General features: G+C 33.9%; 3 protein-coding genes across 13 annotated transcripts; 2 read left to right on the forward strand and 1 right to left on the reverse strand.

Annotated features, from left to right (window-relative positions):
- Positions 1–423: 423 nt before the first annotated feature.
- LOC110631697 (urease) lies at positions 424–10,324 on the forward strand. The gene is made up of 18 exons (XM_021779614.2): positions 424–741; positions 806–879; positions 978–1,023; positions 1,368–1,473; positions 2,121–2,263; positions 2,400–2,510; positions 5,230–5,393; positions 5,629–6,007; positions 6,091–6,199; positions 7,082–7,221; positions 7,573–7,710; positions 7,794–7,885; positions 8,334–8,463; positions 8,541–8,699; positions 9,037–9,204; positions 9,371–9,505; positions 9,871–9,942; positions 10,041–10,324. The coding sequence occupies exons 1-18, from the start codon at positions 616–618 to the stop codon at positions 10,260–10,262; spliced, it is 2,514 nt and encodes an 837-aa protein (XP_021635306.2). The 5' UTR covers positions 424–615; the 3' UTR covers positions 10,263–10,324.
- A 3,495-nt stretch (positions 10,325–13,819) lies between these two features.
- Positions 13,820–17,369, forward strand: LOC110631696 (uncharacterized). 4 transcript variants are annotated; one of them, XM_021779612.2, is made up of 5 exons: positions 13,820–14,642; positions 15,487–15,633; positions 15,826–15,918; positions 16,038–16,347; positions 16,954–17,369. In XM_021779612.2, the coding sequence occupies exons 1-5, from the start codon at positions 14,175–14,177 to the stop codon at positions 17,094–17,096; spliced, it is 1,161 nt and encodes a 386-aa protein (XP_021635304.2). In that variant the 5' UTR covers positions 13,820–14,174; the 3' UTR covers positions 17,097–17,369. The 4 variants fall into 4 exon arrangements, with proteins under 4 accessions (XP_021635304.2, XP_021635305.2, XP_021635303.2 ...); XM_058128904.1 differs by having other exon boundaries at positions 14,185–14,320; positions 14,392–14,642; positions 15,487–15,918; XM_021779613.2 differs by lacking the exon at positions 15,826–15,918.
- Positions 17,370–20,017: 2,648 nt separating this feature from the next.
- Positions 20,018–26,130, reverse strand: LOC110631695 (cyclin-dependent kinase G-2). Of its 8 annotated transcripts, XR_009140560.1 has the most exons (9): positions 23,873–26,129; positions 23,312–23,447; positions 23,036–23,124; positions 22,739–22,850; positions 22,539–22,645; positions 22,282–22,444; positions 22,112–22,212; positions 21,844–21,923; positions 20,018–20,463 (listed from the first exon to the last, which is right to left on the reverse strand). XR_009140560.1 is itself a non-coding variant. In XM_021779609.2 (6 exons), exons 1-6 carry the CDS (start codon positions 25,606–25,608, stop codon positions 22,345–22,347), a joined length of 2,280 nt encoding a protein of 759 aa, XP_021635301.2. In that variant the 5' UTR covers positions 25,609–26,129; the 3' UTR covers positions 20,018–22,344. The 8 variants fall into 8 exon arrangements, 1 of the variants encoding a protein (XP_021635301.2); XR_002490556.2 differs by lacking the exon at positions 22,112–22,212; XR_002490554.2 differs by having other exon boundaries at positions 21,844–22,212.
- Between the last annotated feature and the right edge of the window lie 374 nt (positions 26,131–26,504).

Consider the following 26,504-nt stretch of genomic DNA (forward strand, 5'->3'; position numbering starts at 1 on the left):
TTTATAAATAATAAAATCTCTAATTTTATTTTGATAAAAATATACTTTTATCAACTCTCAAAATCCTCAGTTTTTTACCCCACAATTTTATTTTATTCCAAACAAAATAAAATAAAAAACTTTTATTTTACTTCTCAATTTTAATTTTTCCTTTATTTTCTACCATTCTAAACAAAGGCTAAGAAAACTCAAACTTAAAATTATACAATTAGAGAAAATACAATTTTATTGATGATTTTTAATTTAATAATATTAAAATTATTTTTAAATTTATAAAATTTTAAATTTTAAATTTAGTTAAAATTAAAAAAAAAAAAAAAAAAACTTTGAAGAGTTATCATTTTGCCATAAAATAATTCACAGCAAAGAAAGAGAAACGCGTAGCAAGAATCACATTCGTGCTTTCCGACGTACACAAACGTAATAAATATTTAGCGCATGACACAGAAAACGACAAACTCGCCTCACTTCAACAGTAGAGCAATGGGCGAACTGTCTCTGTAATCTGTATCCTGTTCAATCCACCATTTGAATCCATGCCCTTAATTTTTCTACTTAACTGTATATTGACTTGGGATCTTTGAGGAGAAAGAGCTAAGCTAAGTGATCTGAAAGATGAAGCTGACACCCAGAGAGGTGGAGAAATTAGGACTGCATAACGCTGGTTATCTTGCCCAGAAGCGTCTCGCTCGGGGCCTCAGGCTCAATTACTCTGAGGCCGTAGCTCTCGTTGCCACTCAGGTTCCTTCCTATTCTTCTTCTTGTTCTTTTTCAAGAATTCCCTTTAATATGCTTTTCTTTGTAGATTTTGGAGTTTGTTCGCGATGGTGATAAGACAGTGGCTGATTTGATGGATGTTGGGAAATGTTTACTGGGAAGGTAAGATAAAAAAAATTTTTTACTTTTAATTTTGGCTGAATTGGTAATTGCTTGTTCATGCTGTGTAACTCTGTGCTTGTTATTGTCTTCAATGGCAGGAGACAAGTTCTTCCTGCAGTTCCACACCTTTTGGATTCCGTGCAGGTGTAATCTTTATTAAAGTTACAGCTTTATAGATTGCGCTCAAATTGTCAATGAATTATGAATTATGAATTAAAAGGTCTAAACTAACCTTGTGAGGATCAAATTTCTTTTTTTTTTTTCTTTCTTTCAAGCATACCATTATTAAAAAAAAAGGATAAATTGGGAAACATGCAGATAGAAATTCCACATTTTTGTTTGAGCATTAATATCCCATGGTATTTCCACCAAGAAAAGTGGTGGAAACAAGTTAGGGGTATTACAAAAAGAAAAAGTGTTGTTGGAATCCACTTAGTGTTCAAACATGCTGAAAAGCCAATGGCGTTATGCTGGGCTCTTGCTTGTAGGTTGAAGGAACATTTCCAGATGGGACCAAGTTAGTCACTGTTCACAATCCTATTGCTAGTGAAAATGGAAATCTGGAGCTAGCTTTACATGGTTCCTTTCTTCCAGGTAATGTCTTACTTTGGGTTGTATTGTTTGGGGATAGTTTCTCAAGTGACCTGGTCTTGCATGCCTTAACTTCTTGTGAAGGTGCTTTGCGTCCTTACCATTGAACTTAAGGTTCAAGAATAAAAATAGTAATACCTTGAAGGAGTTTCTTTTTTCCTTCTCAAATTAAAATGTGGCAATAGCTCTTCATGTTGATCGGTAAACTTTTTCATCACATTTCTGTCTTCTATTTTCTTTTGTTCCCAGAATTGGTGTTTCTTATTCTGCAACAGAATATGTTATCAAAAAAGGACTATGCATACTTGAAAGATGATCTGGAAAACTTATGGAAATGAAAAAATGAAAGATTTCTGATGCCTAGTGTTTGAGATAGGTCAGTAAATGAGAGGATTAACAGCGTTTTTTTTTTTTTTTTGAAGAAAATGTGACTTTTTCACTCCAGTGTGCTCCTGCCAGCCTAGCATCTTGTTTCTTATTCAGATTTACATGTCTAAGATTAATAAGTTTATTGTACAATTCTTTGATCTGGTTTGTTTTTGGAAATTATGTACTGTAGGTTTCCACAATGACTAATGGAGTAAAATGCAAAAGCAAGTCTTGTAAACGTAACATCTGATGAACATGATGAAAAATAATTTACTTTGCAGTTCCTTCACTTGACAAGTTTCCTGGAATAGAAGAAAATGAAATTCCGGGCGTGTTTATCTTTGGAGATGGAAATATTACACTTAATCCTGGAAGGAAAGCAGTGATTCTCAAAGTTGTTAACCGTGGAGACAGACCAATTCAGGTGTTTCCTTCTAACTTATTCTTTCAGACTTCCCTTCCCAATTCCCAAGACAGCCTGCTTGTACAAAACAAAAACTAGGAGTCACCTTAATGGCCTTTTCATAATTAGGTTCTTTAATCATCCAGTGTTGTTTCAGGTGGGCAGCCACTATCATTTCAATGAGACAAACCCATGCTTGTATTTTGATCGAATGAAAGCATATGGCATGCGCCTGAACATTCTAGCAGGAACAGCTATACGATTTGAGGTTGAACTTGGTAACTTTTGCCAATTATAGCTTTTTTATGTTTTACTTATTAATTTGTTTCAATCAAGTGCAATTTATCCATAATGTTGTATGCATACACATTGTACAGCTTACAAGTAAGTTTTTCTTCACTGACATGTTATCCCTTAAGAAATACCTATATTTTCTTTTTGTAGTTTTGTTAAATATTGGGCTATGCATAGACATAGCAAATGATTTTTATCAACTCTTCTATGTTGGTGAATGTTGTGAAAAATCACACCCACACAAAATAAAGAACACAAAATTTAACGTAGTTTGTCGTAAGCCTACTCCACCAAACAAATTCACTATAAAGGAAAAATAATTATAACCACTAATTATTTTTCTCAGCCTCAAAATCACTCAAACAAAACTCATGGAATTCAAAACACCTCTTCACTTTGTGAGCTCTCTGCAATACATTTCATATAATGGCCAACCAACTATTTATATATATAGCCACTAAAACCTAGTCTTTTTAGGACTCTAATTATTAAACTTCATAATTTAAATTCTACTAAATTTCCTAAAATAATTATACTTCCTAATTCCAATTGGACTTGAACTCTAACAATCTCCACCTCCAAGTCAAATGAAATTAGTCTTCACAATTTCTGTAAAAGTCAATTTTTCTCTTGAATACTTCCTTGCACTCTTGATTGTTGATGTTGCCTCTTGCTTCCACTTGCATTCTTCCAATCAATGTGCTTCCTTCCAATTTGTAGAGATTTTTTGTACCAATCTTCTCACCCTATATGATTACAAGAGCACCTCGGCTAACTTTCATGACTCCACCATGAATCGAACACCCATAACTCAAAGAATCCAACTTACCCAAGAAAATTAAGTTTCTTTCAAATTTAGGAACATATCTCACTTCATCAAACACTTTTACTTGATCACTTTGCAGCTTGATCTTCACTCTTCCAATACCTTCAACTTTCATCTTGTTCCTATTGGCTAACTTCACTTTCTCTCTTTTTTTTCTTCAATCATATCAAACCACTCCTTCTTTGAGCAAATATAGAATGGGCAAGCAGAATCCATTAATCACTCATCTTGCAATGTATCTTTTGTCTTTTCCTTATCATCATTCACATTCAAACATTCACCATCAATACCATCATCCATTGCAATTGCTGTAGTTCCTTCTTTTTCTTTTTCGCGACTCTTCTTGAATTGTTTAAATTCTATAAGATTTTCCTTCATCTTCATACAATGGTATTGAATGTGACCCTTCTCATGACAGTAGTAGCATTCTCTATCTTCACGGTCTATTCGTGGTCTTGAGCTCGATCTACTATTTCTTCCTCAATTATTTCTACGTGGATTGCTTCTACCACGACTAGAACCAACAATAAAAACTCCACCTTCATTGTTACTATTTGTCTTCTTAAACTTCTCATCATCTAAAATAACTGTGGTAATCTCCTCCACCTTCAAAGTCTTCTTTCCAATTGTTAGAGCTATCACCAAGCTTTTATAAGAGTGTGAGAGAGAGGTTAAAAGCAAGAGGGCTTTATTTTCTTCATCAACCTTCACACCAACACTAGCCAATTGGGTAATTAATTTATTAAAAATATTAAGGTGATCTCTCACATCAGTACCTTCATCCATTCTGAGTTGTTATAATTCCTTATTCAATTACAAGCGATTTGTGAGTGATTTTGACATGTACAGGCTCTTCAATTTCTTCCACAAAATAACAGGCGAGGTCTCCTCCAAGACATTGTACTTCACATCTGGGGCTAACCTCAATCTAATCGTACTCACAGCCCTTTGTTGAAGCTCCTCCCAATCATCATCTTTCATAGTTGCTGGTTTCTTCTCGTTCAATGCTTTAATTAATCCTTGTTGTATGAGGACGTCCTTCACGGTGCTTTGCCATAAACTGAAATTATTTTTCCCATCGAATGGCTCCACATCAAATTTTATGTTCACCATCTTTGACAGCTCAAACCACAGCTCTGATACCACTTGTTGTGAAAAATCATACCCACACAAAATAAAGAGCACAAAATTTAACGACGTTCGTCGTAAGCCTACTCCACCAAATAAATTCACTATCAAGGAAAAATAATTACAATCACTAATTATTTTTTTCACCCTCAAAATCACTCAAACAAAACTCATGAAATTCAACACATCTCTTTACTTTGTGGACTCTTTGCAATACATTCTATATAATGGCCAACTAACTATTTATATATATAGGCCACTAAAATCTAGTCTTTTTAGAACTCTAATTATTAAATTTCATAATTTAAATTCTACTAAATTTCCTAAACTAATTATACTTCCTAAACTAATTATACTTCCTAATTCCAATTGGACTTGGACTCTAACAGTGAATATGTCAATATACTCTAGTTACTGATATGAGATGGTGGTTTATTGAAAATTATGGGGTGGAGCAGGTCAATCCACTGATTAGGGGAGCACATAAAAATTTACTTGAACTTGAAATTCCTGACATCAACTTCAATTATGATAGGTTTCCTTGTTAATAATTGATTCCAATGGGCATGTAATGGATGTTAACTTATTAGATAGTAATAAGAGAGGTTAGCATGCATATCTCTTTTGCTTCGAATTTTTTCATGGAATGATGTTTTCTATTTAGTTTCATGGCCTGTAGGACATTACCTTCTCTTCAGACTTCAATAAACCACTCCTAAAACTTATTTTACTTTGCCAGCCAGGGGAATGCAGAAGTGTTGTCCTTGTAAGCATTGGAGGTAAAAAGGTTATCAGAGGCGGAAATGGCATTGTTGATGATCCAGTTGATGATGCCAATTATGCAACAGTATCAAAAACTGTAAAATCAAGAGGATTTGGGAATCAGGAAGAAGAAAATGCTCGGTTCAAATCTTTGACTCAGCTAAATTTTCATTTCCTTAATGTGCTATCAAGAGGACTTTCTCTCCCCTATGTGCTTGTTCTCCCTTTTTTGGCATTTGATAAAGCCTTGTCAACAAAATTGATCAGAAACATAGGAAGTTCTTTCTCTCCCTTTTTTGGCATGTGATATAGCCTAGTCAACAAAATTGATTGGAAACAGAGGAAGACATCTTATTTCAGAACTGATCTTTTGCAGTGAAGGTGTAACTGGAGAAGATTCTGATTTCACCATTGTTGTTTCTCATGAGGCCTATGCTAACATGTATGGCCCTACTACGGGTGACAAAATCCGGCTTGGTGATACCAATCTTTATGCTGAAATTGAAAGAGATTTTGCTATTTATGGGGATGAATGTGTTTTTGGAGGTGGGAAAGTTATAAGGGATGGAATGGGCCAGTCATGTGGGCATCAACCAGTTGACTCTCTTGATGCTGTGATAACAAATGCTGTGATCATTGATTACAGTGGAATCTACAAGGCAGATATTGGTATTAGAGGTGGTCTTATTGCTGCTATTGGAAAAGCAGGAAATCCTGATATCATGAATAATGTTCATTCTGATATGATCATTGGAGTAAGTTCATAGCACATATTCACACCCTTTTATTCTTCTTCTTTTCATTATTAGATTAACAATGAGATTATATTTACAATTAGGTTAACACTGAGGTTATCGCGGGCGAAGGAATGATTGTAACTGCAGGGGCCATAGATTGTCATGTGCACTTCATATGCCCCCAGCTTGTATACGAGGCAATATCAAGTGGTGAGCTACAGAGCTGGAAGTACTTCAGCTTGAATGTCATGCATATACTCATGCTTGCACTTTATTGTCATGTGAATGAAATATTAAAAGATGTCTAACAGGTTTTTTATTTATTAATTGTTACTTTTGGTGTGCCTTCTTTTGAAGTTTAAATTCCTGAAATATGCAATAGTCCAGTGTATAGAGTTTGCCTCACAACAATTCAACTCAACTCAACTCAACTAAGCCTTTATCCTAAAAATTTGGGGTCGGCTATATGGATTCGTTTTCTCCACTCTGGACGATTTTGGGTTAAATACTCAGAAATGTGTAATGTTTCTAGGTCATGTTGTACTACTCTCCTCCAAGTCAATTTAGGTCTACCCCTTTTTTTCTTTCTATCCTCTAACCTAATGTGCTCTACTTGTCTAAGAGAGCCTCCCGTATGTCTACGCTCACATGACCAAACCACCTCAATCTCCCTTCAAACTTATCTTCAATTGGCACCACTCCTACCTTTTCTCTAATACTTTCATTACGGACTTTATCTAGTCTAGTATGGCCACTCATCCACCTTAACATTCTCATCTCTGCAACTCTTATCTTAGATGCATACGACTCTTTCAGTGCCCAACACTCACTACCATATAACATAGCCGGTCGTATGACTGTACGGTAAAATTTTCCTTTCAATTTATTGGGAATGTTACGATCACAAACTCCCATGGCACGTTTCCACTTCAACCATCCGGCTTTAATCCTATGACTAACATCCTCCTCACAAATCTCTTGAAAATTCTCCTGGTCTCCCTCTGGTACAATGATAGAGTCCTTGAAATTAAATAAACATGCTCATGAACTGCTTAATAGATATCTTATTCAAAATCTTTTTGATATATGTAGGCATCACAACACTTGTGGGAGGTGGAACAGGACCCGCTGATGGGACACGTGCAACTACCTGCACTCCTGCTCCATCACAAATGAAATTGATGCTGCAATCTACTGATGACCTGCCTCTGAATTTTGGGTTCACTGGAAAAGTATGCTTAAATATTTTTTGTACTTTCCCCTCTTCCTTCTAATTCTATAGTACATTAATATTCCATGATAAATGAAAATATTAAAATGACGTGGAGGTAAGTAATATCAAAAGATTTACAATTTTTTTAATATTGATGCAGAATTGGTATCAAATAAGAGCTGAATGGCAAAAAATGATCCACTTAGTCGACCCCAACTAGTTTGGAATCTTAGTTTTTGTTGTATTATTATTCCTTGATAAACAACTCATTAATCATCATCAAGTTTGCCTGGATGGCTGAAGTTGGGATCCAAAATATGCTTCCTTGTCCTATCTCATTTGCTTTCTCAATCATATTTGTTTATTTTAGGGTAATGGTGCCAAACCCGATGAGCTACAAGAAATAATCAAGGCTGGGGCAATGGGACTAAAGTTGCATGAGGACTGGGGAACTACTCCTGCTGCAATAGACAATTGTTTGACTGTCGCAGAAGAATATGACATACAGGTTTTTTTTCTTGAGAAGTGAAGGAAAACTTGGAGTTGCACTGATAAAGCAGCACTAATTAGTTTTCCTTCTTATTTTGTCAGGTCAATATCCACACAGACACCTTGAATGAATCTGGATTCGTGGAACACACAATTGCTGCATTTAAAGGAAGAACAATTCATGCGTATCACAGGTATAGTTACATATGTAATTTCTTCGTCAATGTTCACTAGGATTAAGTGTGTGAATTGAATATCAAGCACTATAGTTTGAAAAGCCGGATGCTATTGAAGAAATGACAATCTGTATTATTTGTTTATGAGACCTTTCACAATATCTCATGAAGGGATGTTTGCAAAAAGATATGGAGAAAAAGGTTTCAATCCTTTTTCGGTAGTGGTCCCATGATAACTGCATTTTCGGTTGTGTTAAATTGACAACCCAGGTTTTAGGCTGTTAAAGTGTACATATATTTACATTCTTTCTATCCTTTTGTCATGATATCCCGTATAGTTAGAGGACTATTCTTTAATTATTAATAACTTTATCCTTGTTCTGAGAATGATACTCTTGCACTTCATTCTCATTAATTATTTAATTTCATAGCTCTTTGGTGTAAAAATTGGTACCTTATCTTGCAGTGAAGGTGCAGGTGGTGGTCATGCTCCAGATATTATCAAAGTATGTGGTGTAAAAAATGTCCTACCGTCATCAACAAACCCTACCCGGCCTTACACTTCCAATACCATCGATGAACATCTTGATATGCTGGTATAATAAGATGCCGGAAGACTTTGTACAGAATGTTTAATGAATGTTTTGTTCTCAATCTGTATTGGGCCATGCAGATGGTCTGCCATCATCTTGACAAAGACATTCCAGAAGATGTAGCTTTTGCTGAATCAAGGATAAGGGCTGAAACAATCGCTGCGGAGGATATATTGCATGATTTGGGGGCAATTAGCATTATATCTTCTGATTCGCAAGCTATGGGACGCATTGGAGAGGTTATCTGTTTACTTCTTCCCATTACTTTTTAATTTCTATCTTGTTTCATTTGCATTTTGAGTTCCATATGAATATTAATGAATCATAATTCTAGTTCGACTTGATTGTGCATGTATGTTAAAAAGTTTATTTTCATTCAATCCATGATCTTGCTACGGTTATGCTTGAAGTGATAATGAGCTATTGAGCTTTGTTCAAATGCATGTAAAGCTGTAGATTCTTCTTAACTTGGTGTCTTGGTTCTTATAACCTCTACTTGTAGCACATTTATCATTTGTAATAATTCATTTATTCTCAAAGCTAAGGTCTACATGAGTTGAATTGTTTTCATACCAGGTCATAAGCAGAACTTGGCAAACTGCTCACAAAATGAAATCACAGAGGGGATCAATTGGCCCTGGTGGATCAGACAATGATAACTTCCGTATCAAACGATATATTGCAAAGTACACTATAAACCCAGCAGTAGCAAATGGGTTTGCTGAATTAATTGGTTCAGTTGAGGTATGTGCCACAATTCTCTGGTGTGCATATTCTTATGAAAGCATTCAGCAGCTGTTGGAATTATTCAATTTATAGAGAATTTCTTGGCTGATTGATCAAACTTTCTTGACACTAAAATAAATTTAGAATCTGCATTTCCTTCTGTCAGTAATATATGTTCCTGCAGGTGGGAAAGTTGGCTGATCTTGTTTTATGGAAGCCTTCTTTCTTTGGGGCAAAACCAGAAATGGTGATTAAGGGTGGTGTAATTGCATGGGCTGAAATGGGTGATCCAAATGCAAGCATCCCCACACCTGAACCGGTAATATTTGATACTACTACTGAAAGCAGATTCTTATGTGATGGATTTTCAGGCTTTGCTAACAAGTTGATGGGCATTTATATTAATTTTTCATGCTACAACAATGACATTAACATTGAAATTATGTGAACTTATAGCTGTCGAGTTAATGCATCCCTTTATTGATTGAAGTTCAGTTGCTGCTTGTGTTCATTTAATCACTTGGGTGATTAGGAACTGTAATTTTGCAAAAGCAAAGGTCCACTCACTCACACAGGATCCTAATACAAGATACGGAAATATATGTCGAATTGGCCTGAAAGAGAGCATATAGACAAAAAAGGGAAAAAATTTAAGACCTATGTTAATTATTCTAGTTTCTGCAGGTGATTTCAAGACCTATGTTTGGAGCCTTTGGCAAGGCTCCAAGTGCTAACTCCGTTGCTTTTGTCAGCAAGGCATGACTGTCCTCTCTCTCTCTCTCTCTCTCATGTTTGTGTGCATGTATGCTAATAAGAGTGTTTTTTTTTTCCCCTCTCTTTGTCATTCAAAACAGATCGCAGCGTATAATGGGATAAAGGCTTTGTATGGACTCAGCAAAAGAGTGGAAGCCGTAGGCAATGTTAGGAGACTCACTAAACTTGACATGAAGCTTAATGATGCCCTTCCTAATATCACAGTAGATCCAGAAACATATACAGTGACAGCAGATGGTGAGGTTCTCACCTGTACTGCTTCCACCACGGTTCCGCTCTCTCGGAATTACTTCCTTTTTTAGACATCATAATGAATATCACAACTAATAAATTAGAATAAATGTACGAATTTCCTTTCTTTTCATCATCATTTTTTTGTGTGATCTTGTGGGAGTTGTTGTTTGCTTTCCATACTTTGAATAACAATTGAGAATACACGCATGATAAAATCATTGCATGTCAGTGGTACGTACTATCAGTAGTTTAATTTCTCTTATTCCAAAATCCAAATGATGGCAAGTTAATGCCCTTGGCTGATAGATCATAGGTGTGAACTAGTGCTATTTCCCCTTTGATTTGTACCAAGTCTTCTGCATATTCATTCAACACCTCATGATTCTATCTGATGTAGGTGCTTTACTGGTCTTTCTCATTTTGTCTGCATAGATCATCAAAGATGAAAAAAAAAAATGGAAGTTTCTTATCAGAAAAACTTACTTGTAATTGAAAACAGTAGATAAAATAGGAGAAGTTTTTAGGATTTTGAGATGATAAAAGCAGCAATAGTACCTGTGCATGATGTTTATATTAGCCAAGTGTCTATTTGCAGTGGAACCCATATCAATAAATGCTCCAGATTTTAAATACAGATTAAATTTGTAATAATATAAGATGTAGAATTCACAAACTGGGATGATTTAATGTCAGATGTGATTCATTCTTGTGGAAAACAAATTGATCTTTGAAGGTAATATTATGTAAATACTGATTTTTGTTTGCAAATTAACTATAAAATAGTTAGCTAAAAAAATAAAGGAAAATTCCTATTTAGTTCTTGTATTTTAACAAATCTAACCATTTAATTTTTTCATTTTGAAAAATACACTATTTAGTCACTTTATTTTTTTAGTTTGTGAACTGTTTAGTCACTCCACTTATTTTAAAGTGAATTTTTTTCTCTAATTCAATTATTTAGTCTCTATTATTTGAATAATAAAACTATTTAGTCTCCGTAATTTTAAATTTATTAACTATGTTATCTTTGTATATAATTATTCTCTCTCCTTTGACTAACTTGATTATGAGAGATTAAAAAAATAAGACTAATAAGTAGAGAAACTAAGTAATTAGTTTAATTAAAATGTAATTATTAAATAGTAATTTTTTTTAAAAAAGTAATGGGCATAGTTGATGAAATATACAAATCTTTTAATTTATATTGAAGGTAAATACACATGACTCAAAACATGATATGCTCTTTAATAAAATCATGGTAATTTTATTAAACGTATTCACTCTTATAAATCTAAACACACAATCATTAATAATTAATGTGAAATTTCGAAAGACTAACTCATTGACAAACTCATATCACTTGCTAGAAGCTAAGCTTGAAAAGATCATAATATTCAAATTTACAAAATTCCAATCAATTTTGAAGTGATTTCCTTCAAAACTAAAGTGAAGAATTTACAATTATTAATTATATAAAAATCCAACCTTTGTGTATTTTTACAGTTTAATGTAAAAATTTTAATATTGACAATTGAGGCCTCATTTTAAAAAAATTGATTTGTAATCATCCGATCATTGAAATTAATTTGATTAGTGATTCATCAATGGGGCTTTCCACTTTGTCGTAAAAAGAAAGACAAAAATATTCTTTTATAGGTCACCCAGTCATTATTTGATGCTTTGAGCTTACGAAATGAATGATTATCATTTAAAATAAATAAAAAATTGGATGAAGTTAGTAACTTAATTATATATATATATATATATATATATATATATATATATATATATTTCACACCAGAGTAAAAAGCGATATTCAGATAAAACTCTCTTACCATTGATGACTCTATAATTTGAATCTCTAATTTTATAGGTAAATTTTAATTATATTTATTAATCAATTTTATAAAATATATACTTTTATTAAATTTAAATCTTATATTTCAAATTTGACCGTAAAAAACTTATAGGCTATTAATGTGTTTCCTAAGAACACAATATTTCATAAGATTGACAAAGTAGAAATTATATAATCTTTTTATATAGAATTATTTTATGACCATATAATAATTTCCAACAAAATCATATTGAGTGTTTTGTATTTTAATTAATTAAAAAAATAAAACAATTATGATTAATACAATAAAATGCTAATTGGTAAAAAAAATACAAAAAAAAAATTACCCAATTTAGTTTATTTTTTATATTTATTATTAAAAATTAAAACTAAATATCATTCACAAAAATTGTAAAAATAAATTCACTCACATCAATATGTTTCATTCATAATTTCTATCATTTCATTTCATAATGCGAATAATGGCAAAATGTATGGGAAAGACCCCAAATATCCAAAGCTATAAACTCTTTCAATAATTGATTCTTACTCTAAGCATTCATATCGATTAACCTGTTAATTAGTTTCAATAATTCGATTAATTAGCTAAAATTCTCTCTCTATATAAATTCTTCTAACTCACAATCAGATCTAAGAAAGGGTTGCTTTTTGTTGATGATAACCTCTCCCTCTTTAAATCTTTTCTTTTTCCTTTCTTTTATTTGTCCCCTTTTGAAATAGATAATGGGAATTTGTTTTCAAATCTATTCTTCTTAATATATTTTGAATTTATTTTTCTCAAATTTTATGGTTGTCCTTTCTACTACGAGAATTTGATTTTTAGTTATTACAAATAAAAGTATGATTATTAGTTTTATTTGATTGGATATCTTAAATTTTGATTTGTAGATGTGGAACTTCTAACTATGAAGCTTAGTAGTACAGCCTATTCCTCTATTTGATTTACAATGATTAGAGCTCATCTATATACGTTATATGTATCAAATTCATAGAAAAACAGTCTATGTATGGAAGATATTTTGTCATTTAAATCAAACAAAGGACTAGTGGCTATTTGAAAGATTTATATATTTTGTCAAGATTATTTTCAAGCAAAAAAGATCCAATATCATTATATTAAGAGATCAACGAATTTTATTGTTTATAATAATAAGTTATGTGATTGATCTACAAGAATTAGTCTTGTCCCTTTTGTAATTATTTGTAATGCTTAAAGTTTTGATATCATTAATAAATTTATGTTTGTAAAAAAAAATAATAATTTGATTAATGGGGATTCTGAAGGTCTCAAGTTCAAATCTCTAATTTACTTTTTTTAAGATTATTTGAGAAAGAAAACTCCAATATCACTATATTATCAATGAATTTTATTGTATATGATAATAAGTTCCATGGTTGATCTGCAAGAGTATAGTCTTGTTCTTTTGTAATTATTTGCAATGCTTAAAGTTTTAATATTATTAAAGAATTTATGTTTTTATAGAAAAAAATAATTTGATTAATTGGGAGTTTAAAATTATAATACATATATAAAATTTTTCTTATTTAATTTGTTAAAAAAATCTTAGTAATATTAAATTAAAAAAAAGGGAAAGTAATAAGATGAAGATCCAAAACTCTATAAAATAAAAATATTATTCTTTTCTTTTCCAAGAAAAAAAATGTTCTTCCCTCTTTTGCTCTTAATCATTTATTCTCTATCACACTCAGAAGAATGGCAAACTAGATTCCCAATTTTCTGCTTTACAGCTTTCCAAAACCACCCATAATATTAGCACTTAATCACATACCACTCTCAACCATCCTACCCTATGCTCCTCACCTTTGACAAAGCAATGACAACCCCTATCAACTGATCAACGGTTAATATGAACCCATCTAGAACACTTAGTAATCCCGCTTCCACATTATTTAAACTTCTCCGTATTACCATATTGATATATTTGCTTTCGAGTCAGATTATATCTGGAGGACAAAAGCAAGAAGTAAGCAGTGCTGCATTGGCAGCGAAATAGATTTGAGCAGCCTTTTGACCGGAAAATCAAGACATCCACCACCACTACCACCGCTGTGCCGCTGCCACCTGCACCATCAAAAGTTTATTACACTTTAAAATAAATTCATGGCAGATCCTCACTTACAAATAGACCAACAATCTCGCCCTCCTGTCCATACCCCTCTTCTTCCTCCAACTCATAATAACACCGACAACCACCACGACGGCCGCCGCCAAGATCAAGAAACCGATCTCGATCAGGCTCTTGAAGGGTTAGAGACATTTCTTACCCTTCTGGGTTTCAACCAGTCTTCTGTTCTGAGCTTTCTTCTTTCTTGGACAGTGTTTATATTGATAGGTGTGTCGCTTCCTGTTATGATACTGGAGTTGTCTAAATGTGGTGGCTGCGAAAAGTACCAGATTAAGGATTTTGAACTCGATATCGTTGCATCTCAAGCGTGTTTAGCGGCTGTTTCTTTGGCTTGCCTTTCTCATAGTCTACGCAAGTATGGCATAAGAAAGTTTCTGTTCCTTGACCGCCGTAGCGGCCCTATTATGGCTCGCTTTGGCCACAAATATGTTCAACAGATGAAGGTTAGCTTTTGCTGCTCTCTTGTCTCAACTCCCTGCTGCATTTGGTAGGTTGGTTCTACTACTTCTATAGAATAGATGAAAATTAGGTTGGCTTCGTTTATAGGTATATAAGATAATTTCAGGTGCCATTGATTGGCCTAATAATAGTAATTAGACTAATAATCCAATAATTGTGTCTAATCTTACTCCATTTTCATTTTTAATTGCAAATCCAAATGTGCTTAATTGTGCGTATAAACCAATGTTTTTAGATGGTGGATGGTGTAGTAATCTGATCACCTTCAGATTAGTAGTACTAGAGTCTCTGTCTCTCATGTGAAGATTAAAAAAAAAATCTTGAAAATTCTTGATTTATGGTCTGTGTTGAGCTTCAAGTTTAAATGCCAATTGGGGTAGTATGGTTAAACTATGTTGCAGGAAAGTATGCTAGAATTGGTCATTTGGCCATTATTTACTTATTGCAAATGCAATTCCCACTTCCCCCCTCCTTTCTTTCCCTCTTCTCTTTCTCTTTCTATTTTAACAGTTTTAGGTCTTTGTATTTTGTATAAATCATTCACCAACTTAAAATGGAGAAATCATTTGAATTCAAAACCTTTAGAATTATAAAACTGGATTTTAGTTCTTCACTTTCCGAATCTCATACTTCTACGATTTCTATCTCACAGCTGCTGCATTTACATCACTTGCATTTTAGTACTTTTTCACATATGGTTCAAAATTGAATATATGTTACCATGTTATACCACAATATGAGATGTTCTAAAAATTCAGTAATTTTAATTATTATCCAGTAAGTGCTGCACTAAGAGACTTAATTAGTTGGATGATCTTTTTTACACAGGACTCTTTACGTTTGCTGATCCTCTGGTCGCTGCCATGTTTCATTCTGAAAGTTGTGCGAGAGGTCATTCGTGTATTATACGTGCAGCATGAATCATGGTGGTTGTCTGCCGCTATTTTGTTTGGTTTGATTCTATCTTGGGGTTATGTCAGTACAATATCTTTATCAGCCAGCATTCTATTTCATCTAGTTTGCAATTTACAAGTTATTCACTTCGATGACTATGCTAAGCTTTTGGAAAGAGAATCTGATGTTTTGGTATTTATAGAGGAGCACATTCATCTCCGTTATCACCTCTCTAAGATAAGCCATAGATTCCGAATTTTTCTTCTTCTGCAGTTCTGTGTTGTTACAGCTAGCCAAATCGTGACGCTTTTCCAGACCACAGGATATAGTGGAATAATTACTGTTATAAATGGGGGTGACTTTGCAGTGAGTCCTGCATTACTGGTTTCTTTGAAGGATATTAATTGTCTGGATTATGAACTATGTTTTTAGCTTTCAATCGTTTGAGGTCTGATTTCATTAACATTTTTTCTCCAATTTTTCAGGTATCTTCAATTGTTCAAGTAGTTGGAATAAGTATTTGTTTGCATGCTGCCACGAAAATATCCCACAGAGCCCAAGGTATTGCATCTATAGTGAGTAGATGGCATGCATTGGCAACGTGCATTTCAAGTGATGCATCTCATCAAATGAGAGTTTCGAATAGTACGGGGAACTTGGAAGCTGCAAATCAACTAAACTCACTACATTTAAGCTATTCTGAAAGTGATTTGGAGTCGGTGGATTATATTGCAATGCCTACAAATACACAGTTGGCATCCAACATGTCATCATATCACAGAAGGCTAGCCTTTGGTATGGATTAAAATCATCTTATTTCTAATACTCATCCTGCTTAATTAGTCGAGCATCAAGAACAAATCCTGTTATTTTAATTAGATGTCTGTAGAGTACATATGACATAAGTTCAAGTTCAGCAATCACCATTATATAACAAGATTGCATATTACGAAGTACCAAATAAATCATTTGATTATGACATCTCATAACAAGTAAATCTTTAGATTCTTCAGACTTGACGAAATTTTTTAGATTTCATTAATTTAGTGTTTCTACCACATCTCATAAGAATAGTCAGAAAGAAGAGGAGACCCCTTATGCAATCTTGCATCTTGATTGTGATAGAATAATACGAAGTTGCTTCATAAGGGTGTGTCAATTTAATAGAATCCAAAGGAGTAAGCGAGATTAAATTTGTGGAATTTGAGTTATTTCCATACTCCTTATGAACAATATGTTTGCTTTACCATCTTTTATATGATATTGCCATATTTCGCTTGTTCAATGATAAAATGAAATGCTCACATAATGAAATATTCAATCTTAGTGTTGTTTTTGCACATCTGTTTGCAAAAATTATGTTAACTTGTGTTTTGAAGCTTACTTTATTTGTCTATGCAGTATTGTATCTGCAAAACAATCCTGGAGGAATCACTATATTTGGTTGGACGGTTGATCGTGCATTAATAAACACAATCTTCTTCATTGAACTTACTCTAGTGACTTTTGTGCTTGGAAAGACTATAGTATTCACTTCTAAATGATTAATTTCCAGGCCAGAGTTCACACTTAGAAGAAAATCTTTCAAGGTATCACTTTTGTCATCGATAAGATCAAGCAATCTGGCTCTTCAATATTGCTCAGAGGTTCCCATTTCTGGTTATTTTGATTAAACACCTTAACCATTGAAGTGGTGAATAAGAAGGTTACCATATTGTCTAGCATAAAAGGGTAAGAGCCAGAGAGAGAGAGGAAATCCCTTGTAAAGCTTGGAAAAAAACTCATACCTATGTACATGGCGTTTTTGTTTCATGTTATTTAGAAGGGAAAAAAAATCCTTTTTTTATATATTTCATTTCATAATTACTAGTGTTTTAGTTTCATGTTATCGCTCAATAGTATTGCATGCAGTAGTCTGCATATTGAAGTCAAAATGAGAAAAAGTGAGAACAATAATTTGATTCAAAAGATTATGCAGCATATAAAACGACAGGTCGTAAAATCAAATGGCTTTAGAAAGATGCGAAAGGTGAAATGCGCGGCGCCCTGTTGAGTTTGACTCTTTGTGAGGCTCCACTGATCCGGTACAGTATGATTCTTGAGTCACGATAACAAACGACGCCGTTTATCTATTCGTCAATTAATTAAAAAAATTGTCTAACGTGCAAAATGCAAATAGTGTAATCCGAATCATACAATTAATATTTAATTTGAAATTATTTACTCAGATTATCAAGTTTATTTAATGGACTAAAATTTGCCCTACCTCCCATTTATGTATTAGAACTAATTGATGGGCCCGATGAAACCGTATAAATCCAAACTAGAATAAATGGGTTGTTAATAAAAAAATACGGCTGTGGTTTTTGGAAAGTCCAAATTGATCATTGTTTCTCTTTGTTCTACAAAACAAAGAGTTATGAACTTCTACCTGAAATTGGGCTTTAATTATTTAATCAAAACTCACCGTTTCGCAGTTGTATATAGTACTCTAGACCTAAAAGCCTTCTCATTGACTCCAATTTGTAGTCATTATTTCTCCTCCTCTCAAATTTATCATGCATCCTCACCCTCCTCTCATCTAAATTATCCGCTTCTCTCAAATTCTCTAATCAATCCCATAATCTTGGTGGCGCTTGAATGTTGTGGCCCTTATTTTGATGTGAGAAATTTTTGGCCCTGACTTTTTTTTTTTTTTTTTTTTGTACCTAATCCGCTTAGATACATTCAAATTAATTTCTTTTTCTAGAGTACATAATAAAATTTGATTAGAAGAATTTTGAATAACATTAAATTGAAGTTTAATGACACAAATTAAAGTTAAAAGAACAATTATAAAAAAAACCTTTAACGTTATAAAATTAAAACTAAAAGCGAGTAATGACACTACACAAACTATGTCTATAGCATTGATCGGGAGAGACTTGTTTTGTAATAAACCAGTAACCCCGAATAAAGGAAAATTCTTACGTAAACTCAACCTACGCAAGGAACAAACGTTTAAAATTCACCTATTTAATAAATCTTACCACACATCATGAATCGAGTCATAATAGGCAAGGCCCAGCCAAGATTAAAAAATCCCCAAAGTGAACAAGAACCTCGATCTGCCGACAATTTTCGGATCTTGCAGAAATCACAAGATTTGCACGCATCCTTAATTTCTTTTATTTGTACAGACATGAATTTTCATTTAAACCATTAACTTATTTTTTTATATATATTTATTTGATTGATTCTCAAATGTGATAATTATTTTTTCAAAAATAGACAATTTTCCTCTTTATCAACGATTTTATATACCGCAGATTTTTTTTTCCTCATCTTTGTACAAAATTACTTTATCCAATGTTCAAATCCCAACCGATGTACCTGATAAAACCGTTTTCCTGTATTTATAAACGATTGCCATTTGGAGTTTTTAATAACTGATGAGATTGGTTCGATGTGGCATTCTATGCTCAGCCCACCCAAACCAACCCTGTACAAGCTTAATGAGAGCAATAACTTGACCACAAAGGCCACAGAATGTCTAATAAAAAGAAAAATTATAACAAGGTAGGGAAGTGACATGATCCGCTAAATGATAATTCATACATACAATGGCATTAGTAAAGAAAATTTGACTTAGAAAGCTAAATCTAGATACAATGACATCCTTAGAAACAAATTGAAAAATGGTTTCATCTTATCCAAATCAGATCTCTCACAAACATGCAGACAAAACATAAAAACAAACCATGGAAGTTCAATTTCATGAACCACTTCCAACGGTGACAGCCATTTTGCATACAAATTCTATCAAAGAAAACTCCCCAAAAAGAAAAGAAAGTTAAGCATAAACAAAAATTATGAACAATTGAACATAATCAAAATTATCTCAAGCAACATTGACAATCCAAATGAAAAATGGCTTGAATGATTGAAATTCTGAAGTGAAAGACAACAAATGCACAAAATGCATCTTCATCTAAACTGCTCCCGACTGCTTAAAATCTAATGACAAAATATTGACTGGGCACAGTTCTATAAAATCATGACATCAATATTATCAAGAGTTTGAAATATCTTTTTTTTCCATAATGGTTTCAATGTTTTATCCAACACCAGCTTCTGACCTTACAATAATCAACATTTATTTTCAGTGTGTTCTTTTTCTGTAGTAGGCCTGCCACTTCAACTACCCAAGGTCTTCTCAAAGAACTATTGACTGATTATTAGATTCAAAGTTGCAAGGAACTCTTTAAAACAACAGCTGGAAATATACTTGCAATTATTTGATTTCATCTGAATTTTGACACTCATTTGGCCTTTTAACTATTTCCTTCTAAATTATTTGAAACGTCATCAGATTCAGAGGGCAGAGTTCTGCTCACAGATAACATAGATATATGGCAAGTTTCATGGTGTCTCACTGCTATTCATTCAGATACCATGTAAAAAGTATAGACAGTAACCAACAAAATACCAAAGAATTTATGTTTATCGATTTCTTGCTGTACAGAAGTGCAATTAAGTATCCCATATATTGCAAACGTTCCCAAATCCAACGACTGCCCATGCCCCAATAAAACACGAGAACCATGGGACAACCCATTAAACAGAAGCCTACAATTTTGACAATTGTATTACCTTTAATGAGTAATCTCTCAATTCTAGAACTAAGAAGCATGCTCACAACAAGTACTAAATGCATCTCGAAGGTTACCGCCACCACCACCACCCCACAGTACTATATCCAAAAGTTCAAGCACACTAAAAGTTTAACCATAAAGAAATCAAAAAAATAAAACTGAGACATAAGAACAAACCAAGGTTTGTATTGTACCTCCAGTGAGCCTGAAGACAACTATTTGAAAGTTCTATAAAATCCAGTTTGCAGGTAACCTCCTGAACCTGCTTGCTTTGATACTGCAGTGACATCCACAGATAACATTATAAAAAGGTTCTGGGTGGTTAAATCTTCAATATGGTGGCATTAATACAAAATAAAAGAAAGAGGACATAGCTAAACATTTGTTTGAGTTCCGCATGTTGAGTGTTGGCACTTTTTAAGGAATTGAATTCCACTTGACAGGGTATCGATGCAACTAAATTGAAATGGAAATCACATAAATGAGTACAAGCGTGCAACTAAACATAACACAGTCATGAGTTAAAAGCCACCAGATTAACAGCAGTCTAAATCTTGGAAACAAAAATCTAAATCAACATTTTCAACAGCATCTTCAATTGGTCAACAAAGCAATAAATAAGAATTAAAATTATCCTGAACTGAGAAATAAGATGGAAGAATTTGGTATTGCTACTAAAATTCCCAGCGCAATTAGCTAAAAAGAGCTCATAATAACATGTCGAAGGTGACATAATCATTTGCTCATATTAGCGATGGTTGCCTCTCTTTTCACACTTATCCTACCAATGTTTGAGATGTATAATGATATTATTACAGGCAAAAATTACCCAAAATAACACAGTTGAGGTTTGTCCAAATTCATACATTGGCCCTTCCTTTTTTAAAATCCAACACTTGTTTTTTGTAAAATTCAGTAGTTAGGTAGTCCTTTAATACATAACCAATTGTTTTTTTTTTTTTTTTTTTAAATTAAAACTACATTGATTTTGGTCTCCTTTTGCATGATAAAGGAAAATGTTGATCTTATAAAATTCGGAAATAAAATGTTGGATTTTGAAAAAGAAGGAACTACAATATGTATTGAACCATACCATAACATAAAGCATTTTAAAATGTAATTTCTCATAAACACGGGTCAAATCAGATAAATAAATGATCAAAATTGCAAGTGCAATTACAGATTAATCTCAAGCAAACCAGTTCCACAACAAAGACACAAGGATTGTTAAACCATTCAGTTAACACGTATATACACAAAAAAAAAAAACAAAGCAGCAACTTGAAGAGTGCTGTGGTTAAACTCATGTTTTCAGATACTACTATTACATAATTGAATTGGTTCAGTAAATATCATATTACTAATATCTTGGTGCATGCAGTGTGGTGCATGAAAAAAGTAAAAGTAAAAAAAGTATGCCATGCTACCAGCTATATTCTTAATTTTACATCCTATTTCCCTTCTTTTTGGATGAATACAAGAAGAATGTGTACAAATAGAATAGAAAAACTAAAGCACTAAAAATACAGATGAAAAACATATAACTGAATTGCAATATATCTACAACCAAATTGTTCATTAAAAACATAGTCCGTCAGGATTGAAACAATGATCCTGATATGCGAAAACATTCCACAGATATTAATCAACGGATTACCTTTTGTGCACTATGGTTACTGTCTATTTCTTCGTCAATGAAAAGCTAAGAACATCTCCTCCACTTCACACCAACAGCCTCTTGCAAACACAATGTGAATATTAAATAAAAAAAATTGACAAAACTAATAGTGGAGAATAAATCCATACTGTTCTAAACTTCAAAACCAAATTTGATAGGATTGTTTACAATGTACCAATGAAAATATGTTACATATACAAGTTTCAGTTGAAACTGATTTTTAAGATGAAAGGCCATCATGCCACACCTTGCAATGTATGCTGATTAAAGCTGAATGTCAAAGTTAACCTGCAAGATAGCTGGGTGGCAGGAGGCAAATAATTTCTCCACCCAAATCATCACAGGTGCCTGCTAAAAAAAGTATGAATGATCCTCTGAGAAACAATGTTCGCAACTTCCTTTCAATGGATATCTCACCTCAACCTCATCCTGCATCAGTGGTGTAGAAACTAAAGCATGGAGATCAGAAGAGAAGGCCTCTTAGCCAAACAAACTGCCAGTCCCTAATTCTCCTTGTTGCAGTTCTTTTCTGCGCTGCTCTTCCAAAGGATCTGGACTCTTCAATATCCTTCGCAGACGCCTAATATGGCAATTAAAAGACTTAAATGAATACATTAAATACTCAGATAAGAATTGATACTTCTAACAAATTCCTCTCTACAATGTCAAGATACCTGTCTTGGGCATGCTGAGCAGGAAAAGTAGGCATAAAATCCTTAGACTTGGGAAGAGGAACTTCACGAAACCATTCGTGGTTAAGAGCAGCATCAGCAGTTATTCGCTGCAAAAAAAAAATATTGCCACTGGCCTCATCAAGTCACAATACCAATCAAATAATCTTGATAAATGTTCATGCACAAACTTTGTCATCTACCTTCTCAGGGTCATAGGTTAGAAGTTTGTTCAACAAATCAAATCCAGAATCAGAAAGAACTGGCGATCCAGTGAAAGATGTTGCTGGGAATTTCTTACGCAGTAGGTTATACCTGAAAGGAACAGGTCAGCTGTTTAGTACAAACAAGAAATGAATTTGTATGAAAGTGTCACCAATGGAGGCCAGATAGCCAGACCAGAATCACCCAGCTGGAAGCCTGGGAAAACAGTGGCAAAAAATAAGAAAAACTGACATTATTGTTAATTAGAAGGTAAATTCATGACTATTGATACTTACTGATGCTTAACAAAGTTGACCTTCACACCAGGTAACTTGGAGAACCCAGGCCAGATCGTCTCATTTGGTGTGCCAAGTATTCGGAAAATCTGCAATCCAGAATAAGAGAACATAATATTGCCCATAAAGCAGTAATTAGGATGCTGACCAATTGAAGAAAGATAACAACACTCCACAGTTAGATGGCTGGAGCTCAATCTTGGCCAAAAATAAATCAACAGCACAGGTTTGCCATGTATACTTTAACCCAATTTAGTCATTCAAGGGTCTAATTACCTTATCAAGTTGATCAAATTCTGTTTTCCCATTGAAAAGTGGTTCTTTTGCCAACAGTTCAGCCATAATACAACCTAATGACCATATGTCGATTGCAGTTGAATATTGTTTGGCTCCCAAAAGAAGTTCAGGAGCTCTGCAAAAAAAAAAATATATTGAGAACATCAAATACTCCCAGCTCCGAAGGGGAAAAGCATGCCTCAACAATGTTCAAAGGTAAAATATATGATAAAAGCATGCTGAAGAAAGTAGGCCAAAACAAATTCTAAAATAACTAGCTGAGAATAGTTCACAGCCATACATAAACAAGCTGCTACATTACTATGTCTTCACAGAGGCAAAGACAGCGTCTACAATATTCATGTAATCATTACATAACCAACAAAAATCCCCCACCCTGCTAATTACATAATAAAACAATTGGAATGATTTGTTACCCCAACACAAGAAAGAGAGAACATCCAAACTTCAAACATAACAGGCCCAAAGGAAACATCAAATAAATAGCAAAGTTACAGGTATGAAAGATATGGAAAGGGAAAATATGAAAATGCAGGTCACCTGTACCAAAGTGTAACCACCAAATGAGTATATGGTTTCAATGGACTTCCATACTGACGAGCCAACCCAAAGTCACAGATCTTCAACTCACCCCTATTATTCAAAAGCAAATTTGATGTCTTTAAATCTCGATGAAGGACCCAGTTATCATGGAGATACTTGACACCTTCCAATAACTGGAGCATTAAGCATTTAACTTCACTCTGACTAAATGGCTGCTTCATCGACTCCATGAGACCCTTAAGATCATGCTCCATATATTCCATCACCATAAAAATGCTATCAAGGTTACTCCCAACCACAACTTCTTTTACATCAACAATTGAAGGGTGATGAAAAGAGAGAAGAATGTTTATTTCCCTCAAAGATGTCAGGGGAAAGCCCTCTCGTTCCTTCTCCATCTTTACCTTCTTCAATGCGACAATTTCCCCATTCTTCTTATCTCTAGCCCTATATACAACTCCGTAAGTGCCTTCATCTATCTTATTTAGTCTCTCAAATTCATCTACACTTCTACACCCCAGAAGCATGTTTATACTTCTTTGAGGAGCTACAGATTCTGGTGCTTCAAGATAATCATTTTCATTCTCAGAATCTGCATCAGAATGTTCATTGCTACCATCATTTTCATCCCGTTCATCATCAATCTCCATGTATTCATCCTTGTCAGTATCATTACCAGGATAATCATCCCCACTCAAAGACCTAGTAAGAATGTCTCGCTCCTCAGAGTCAGTCGTCGTCCTCCCTCTAGCTCGATCTGAACCATCTCTCTTAAGGTCTCCAAGGTCAGGAGTCAATGAACTATTGCGTGTTCTGAAATCCAAGGACTCCAAATGAGGCATCTTCTTCCTCCTTTTAGGCATTTCCTGATCCTCTACAATTTCACCTTCATCAACTGGAGAATTGTTCCCAGCAGCCCATCTAGAAGATGATATATTACGGGTAGGTACATAATCATCATCTTCGGCCAGTTCAGCTTCATGATCATTACCCAACCGTTGATCCTCTAGAGGCAAAGCAGCCAACCCTACTGGAGACTCAGATGCAGAATACCCAACTGGCCCTTTAGCCACTGGATCCTTGACGGGAGAAGATGACTTCAAGTTCTGATTTTCACTACTCTTAATGGGAGATATCTCTACACCTCCATCTGGAATAACATTTGGTGACTGGCCGTATGCCCTAGGGAGGGGTGGTGGTGGAGGGAGTGTAGTCACTGCCAGAGAAATCCTACTTTTTGAAGAATTACTCACTTCTCTGTCATCCCTATCCCAAACTATAGGAGAAAACTTCCTCTTCTTCTCCACAGGAGTCCGTATGCCATTCTCTACTACCTTTGAAACCTCAATATCTTTATTGAACACTGATTCAGACTCTATCGCATCATCAGACCCACTTTCACTAGACAATTCACCTGGCTCTCGATCCATGGCCCTGCCAGTAAACTCGTATCTCTTGGATCCACGTGTACCACCATCACTGCCTGAATCACTCCTACTAGAAGAGGACAGATAACCACCATTAACCACTTCTCTCTCCTTAATATCCTTCTGTCTAACCCTACCCCTATCTCTTATGTCACGAACTCTACCCCTTTGATTTTCACGATTACCATTCCCAAACCGATCATACTCCTCCTTTGAATAAGCAAAATCCCTCCTAGAATATTCACTATTGGACTCACGCCCGCGTATCTCGTTATCGCGATAACCCCCATGTCTCCCAGCCGCCATATGTTACAACAAAAAAATCAAACGTCACAATAAAGAATCCAAATTCAAACCCTAATTCCACGCCTATAAAACCCTAAACCCACCAATTTTTCTCTTTTTTTTTTAAGAAAAAAAAAAACAGAAAAATCGATTCGAGGCCAACCTCGGATCTAAGAGCTAAAACCAAAGTAATCCAAAGCAGTAACGCAACAGATTTCAGATCCTCCACTATTGACGTATAGAGCTACAAATTTCGCCGAACAATTAACGAGGAAACAGATAGGACGACTGAAACCCTAGAAATTAAAGTCAAACAAAGAGGAGAAACAACAATAAACGCTAGAAATTGAATCAGTAGAGAAATAAAATTCTCGATTTCGAATTCGATATTGTCATTATTGGTGAGAGATTGGTGGATAAATAGATTATGGCTTACCGATGAGAGAGAAAAGCGGCTAGCGCTGGTTCGAGAGAGAAGAGAGCAATAGATAATTCTACCCACAATCCAGGACGCACCGCGAGAGGGACGGTCAATAAGTCACCGCAAACTAGCGTTTAAGGTCGCGTGCAATTACGAAACCCTTTATTTTTTGAAAATTACTAGTTAATCTATATTTTTTAACAAACTCTAAGTCTTTAATCTTTATATCTTAAAAAATTATTATTTAGTTATGTAGTTTATTTTTATTAAATTATTTAATTTATTTATTAAATTTTTTAATAATTAATACTAATCAAATTATTATTTAATTTTTTTATTTAAAAAAAATTAATTAATTTACCCATGTATTTTTTAAAAATTATTATTTAATCTCTTTATTTTAATAAAATTAATTAGTTAGTTCCTATATTTTAAAAAAATAATATTTTGAAAAAGCATATTATTGAATAAAAATGAAAATTTGGTTATTTAGAGA

This window comes from Hevea brasiliensis, chromosome 10 (genome assembly GCF_030052815.1).
Source record: "Hevea brasiliensis isolate MT/VB/25A 57/8 chromosome 10, ASM3005281v1, whole genome shotgun sequence".
Lineage (NCBI taxonomy): Eukaryota > Viridiplantae > Streptophyta > Magnoliopsida > Malpighiales > Euphorbiaceae > Hevea > Hevea brasiliensis.

What these genes read in the sequence shown, in the direction of transcription:
- LOC110631697 (XM_021779614.2), top strand. Translation starts at nt 616, where the DNA reads ATGAAGCTGACACCCAGAGAGGTGGAGAAATTAGGACTGCATAACGCT. An exon ending in TAGCTCTCGTTGCCACTCAG is followed by an intron (nt 742 to 805) that starts GTTCCTTCCTAT and finishes TTTTCTTTGTAG; the next exon opens with ATTTTGGAGTTTGTTCGCGA. An exon ending in ATACGAGGCAATATCAAGTG is followed by an intron (nt 6,200 to 7,081) that starts GTGAGCTACAGA and finishes TGATATATGTAG; the next exon opens with GCATCACAACACTTGTGGGA.
- LOC110631696 (XM_021779611.2), top strand. Translation starts at nt 14,175, where the DNA reads ATGGCAGATCCTCACTTACAAATAGACCAACAATCTCGCCCTCCTGTC. An exon ending in AATATGTTCAACAGATGAAG is followed by an intron (nt 14,643 to 15,486) that starts GTTAGCTTTTGC and finishes TTTTTTACACAG; the next exon opens with GACTCTTTACGTTTGCTGAT. An exon ending in TAAATGGGGGTGACTTTGCA is followed by an intron (nt 15,919 to 16,037) that starts GTGAGTCCTGCA and finishes CCAATTTTTCAG; the next exon opens with GTATCTTCAATTGTTCAAGT.
- LOC110631695 (XM_021779609.2), bottom strand. Translation starts at nt 25,608, where the DNA reads ATGGCGGCTGGGAGACATGGGGGTTATCGCGATAACGAGATACGCGGG. An exon ending in GTCAACTTTGTTAAGCATCA is followed by an intron (nt 22,851 to 23,035) that starts GTAAGTATCAAT and finishes TGTTCCTTTCAG; the next exon opens with GTATAACCTACTGCGTAAGA. An exon ending in GCTCAGCATGCCCAAGACAG is followed by an intron (nt 22,445 to 22,538) that starts GTATCTTGACAT and finishes TTGCCATATTAG; the next exon opens with GCGTCTGCGAAGGATATTGA.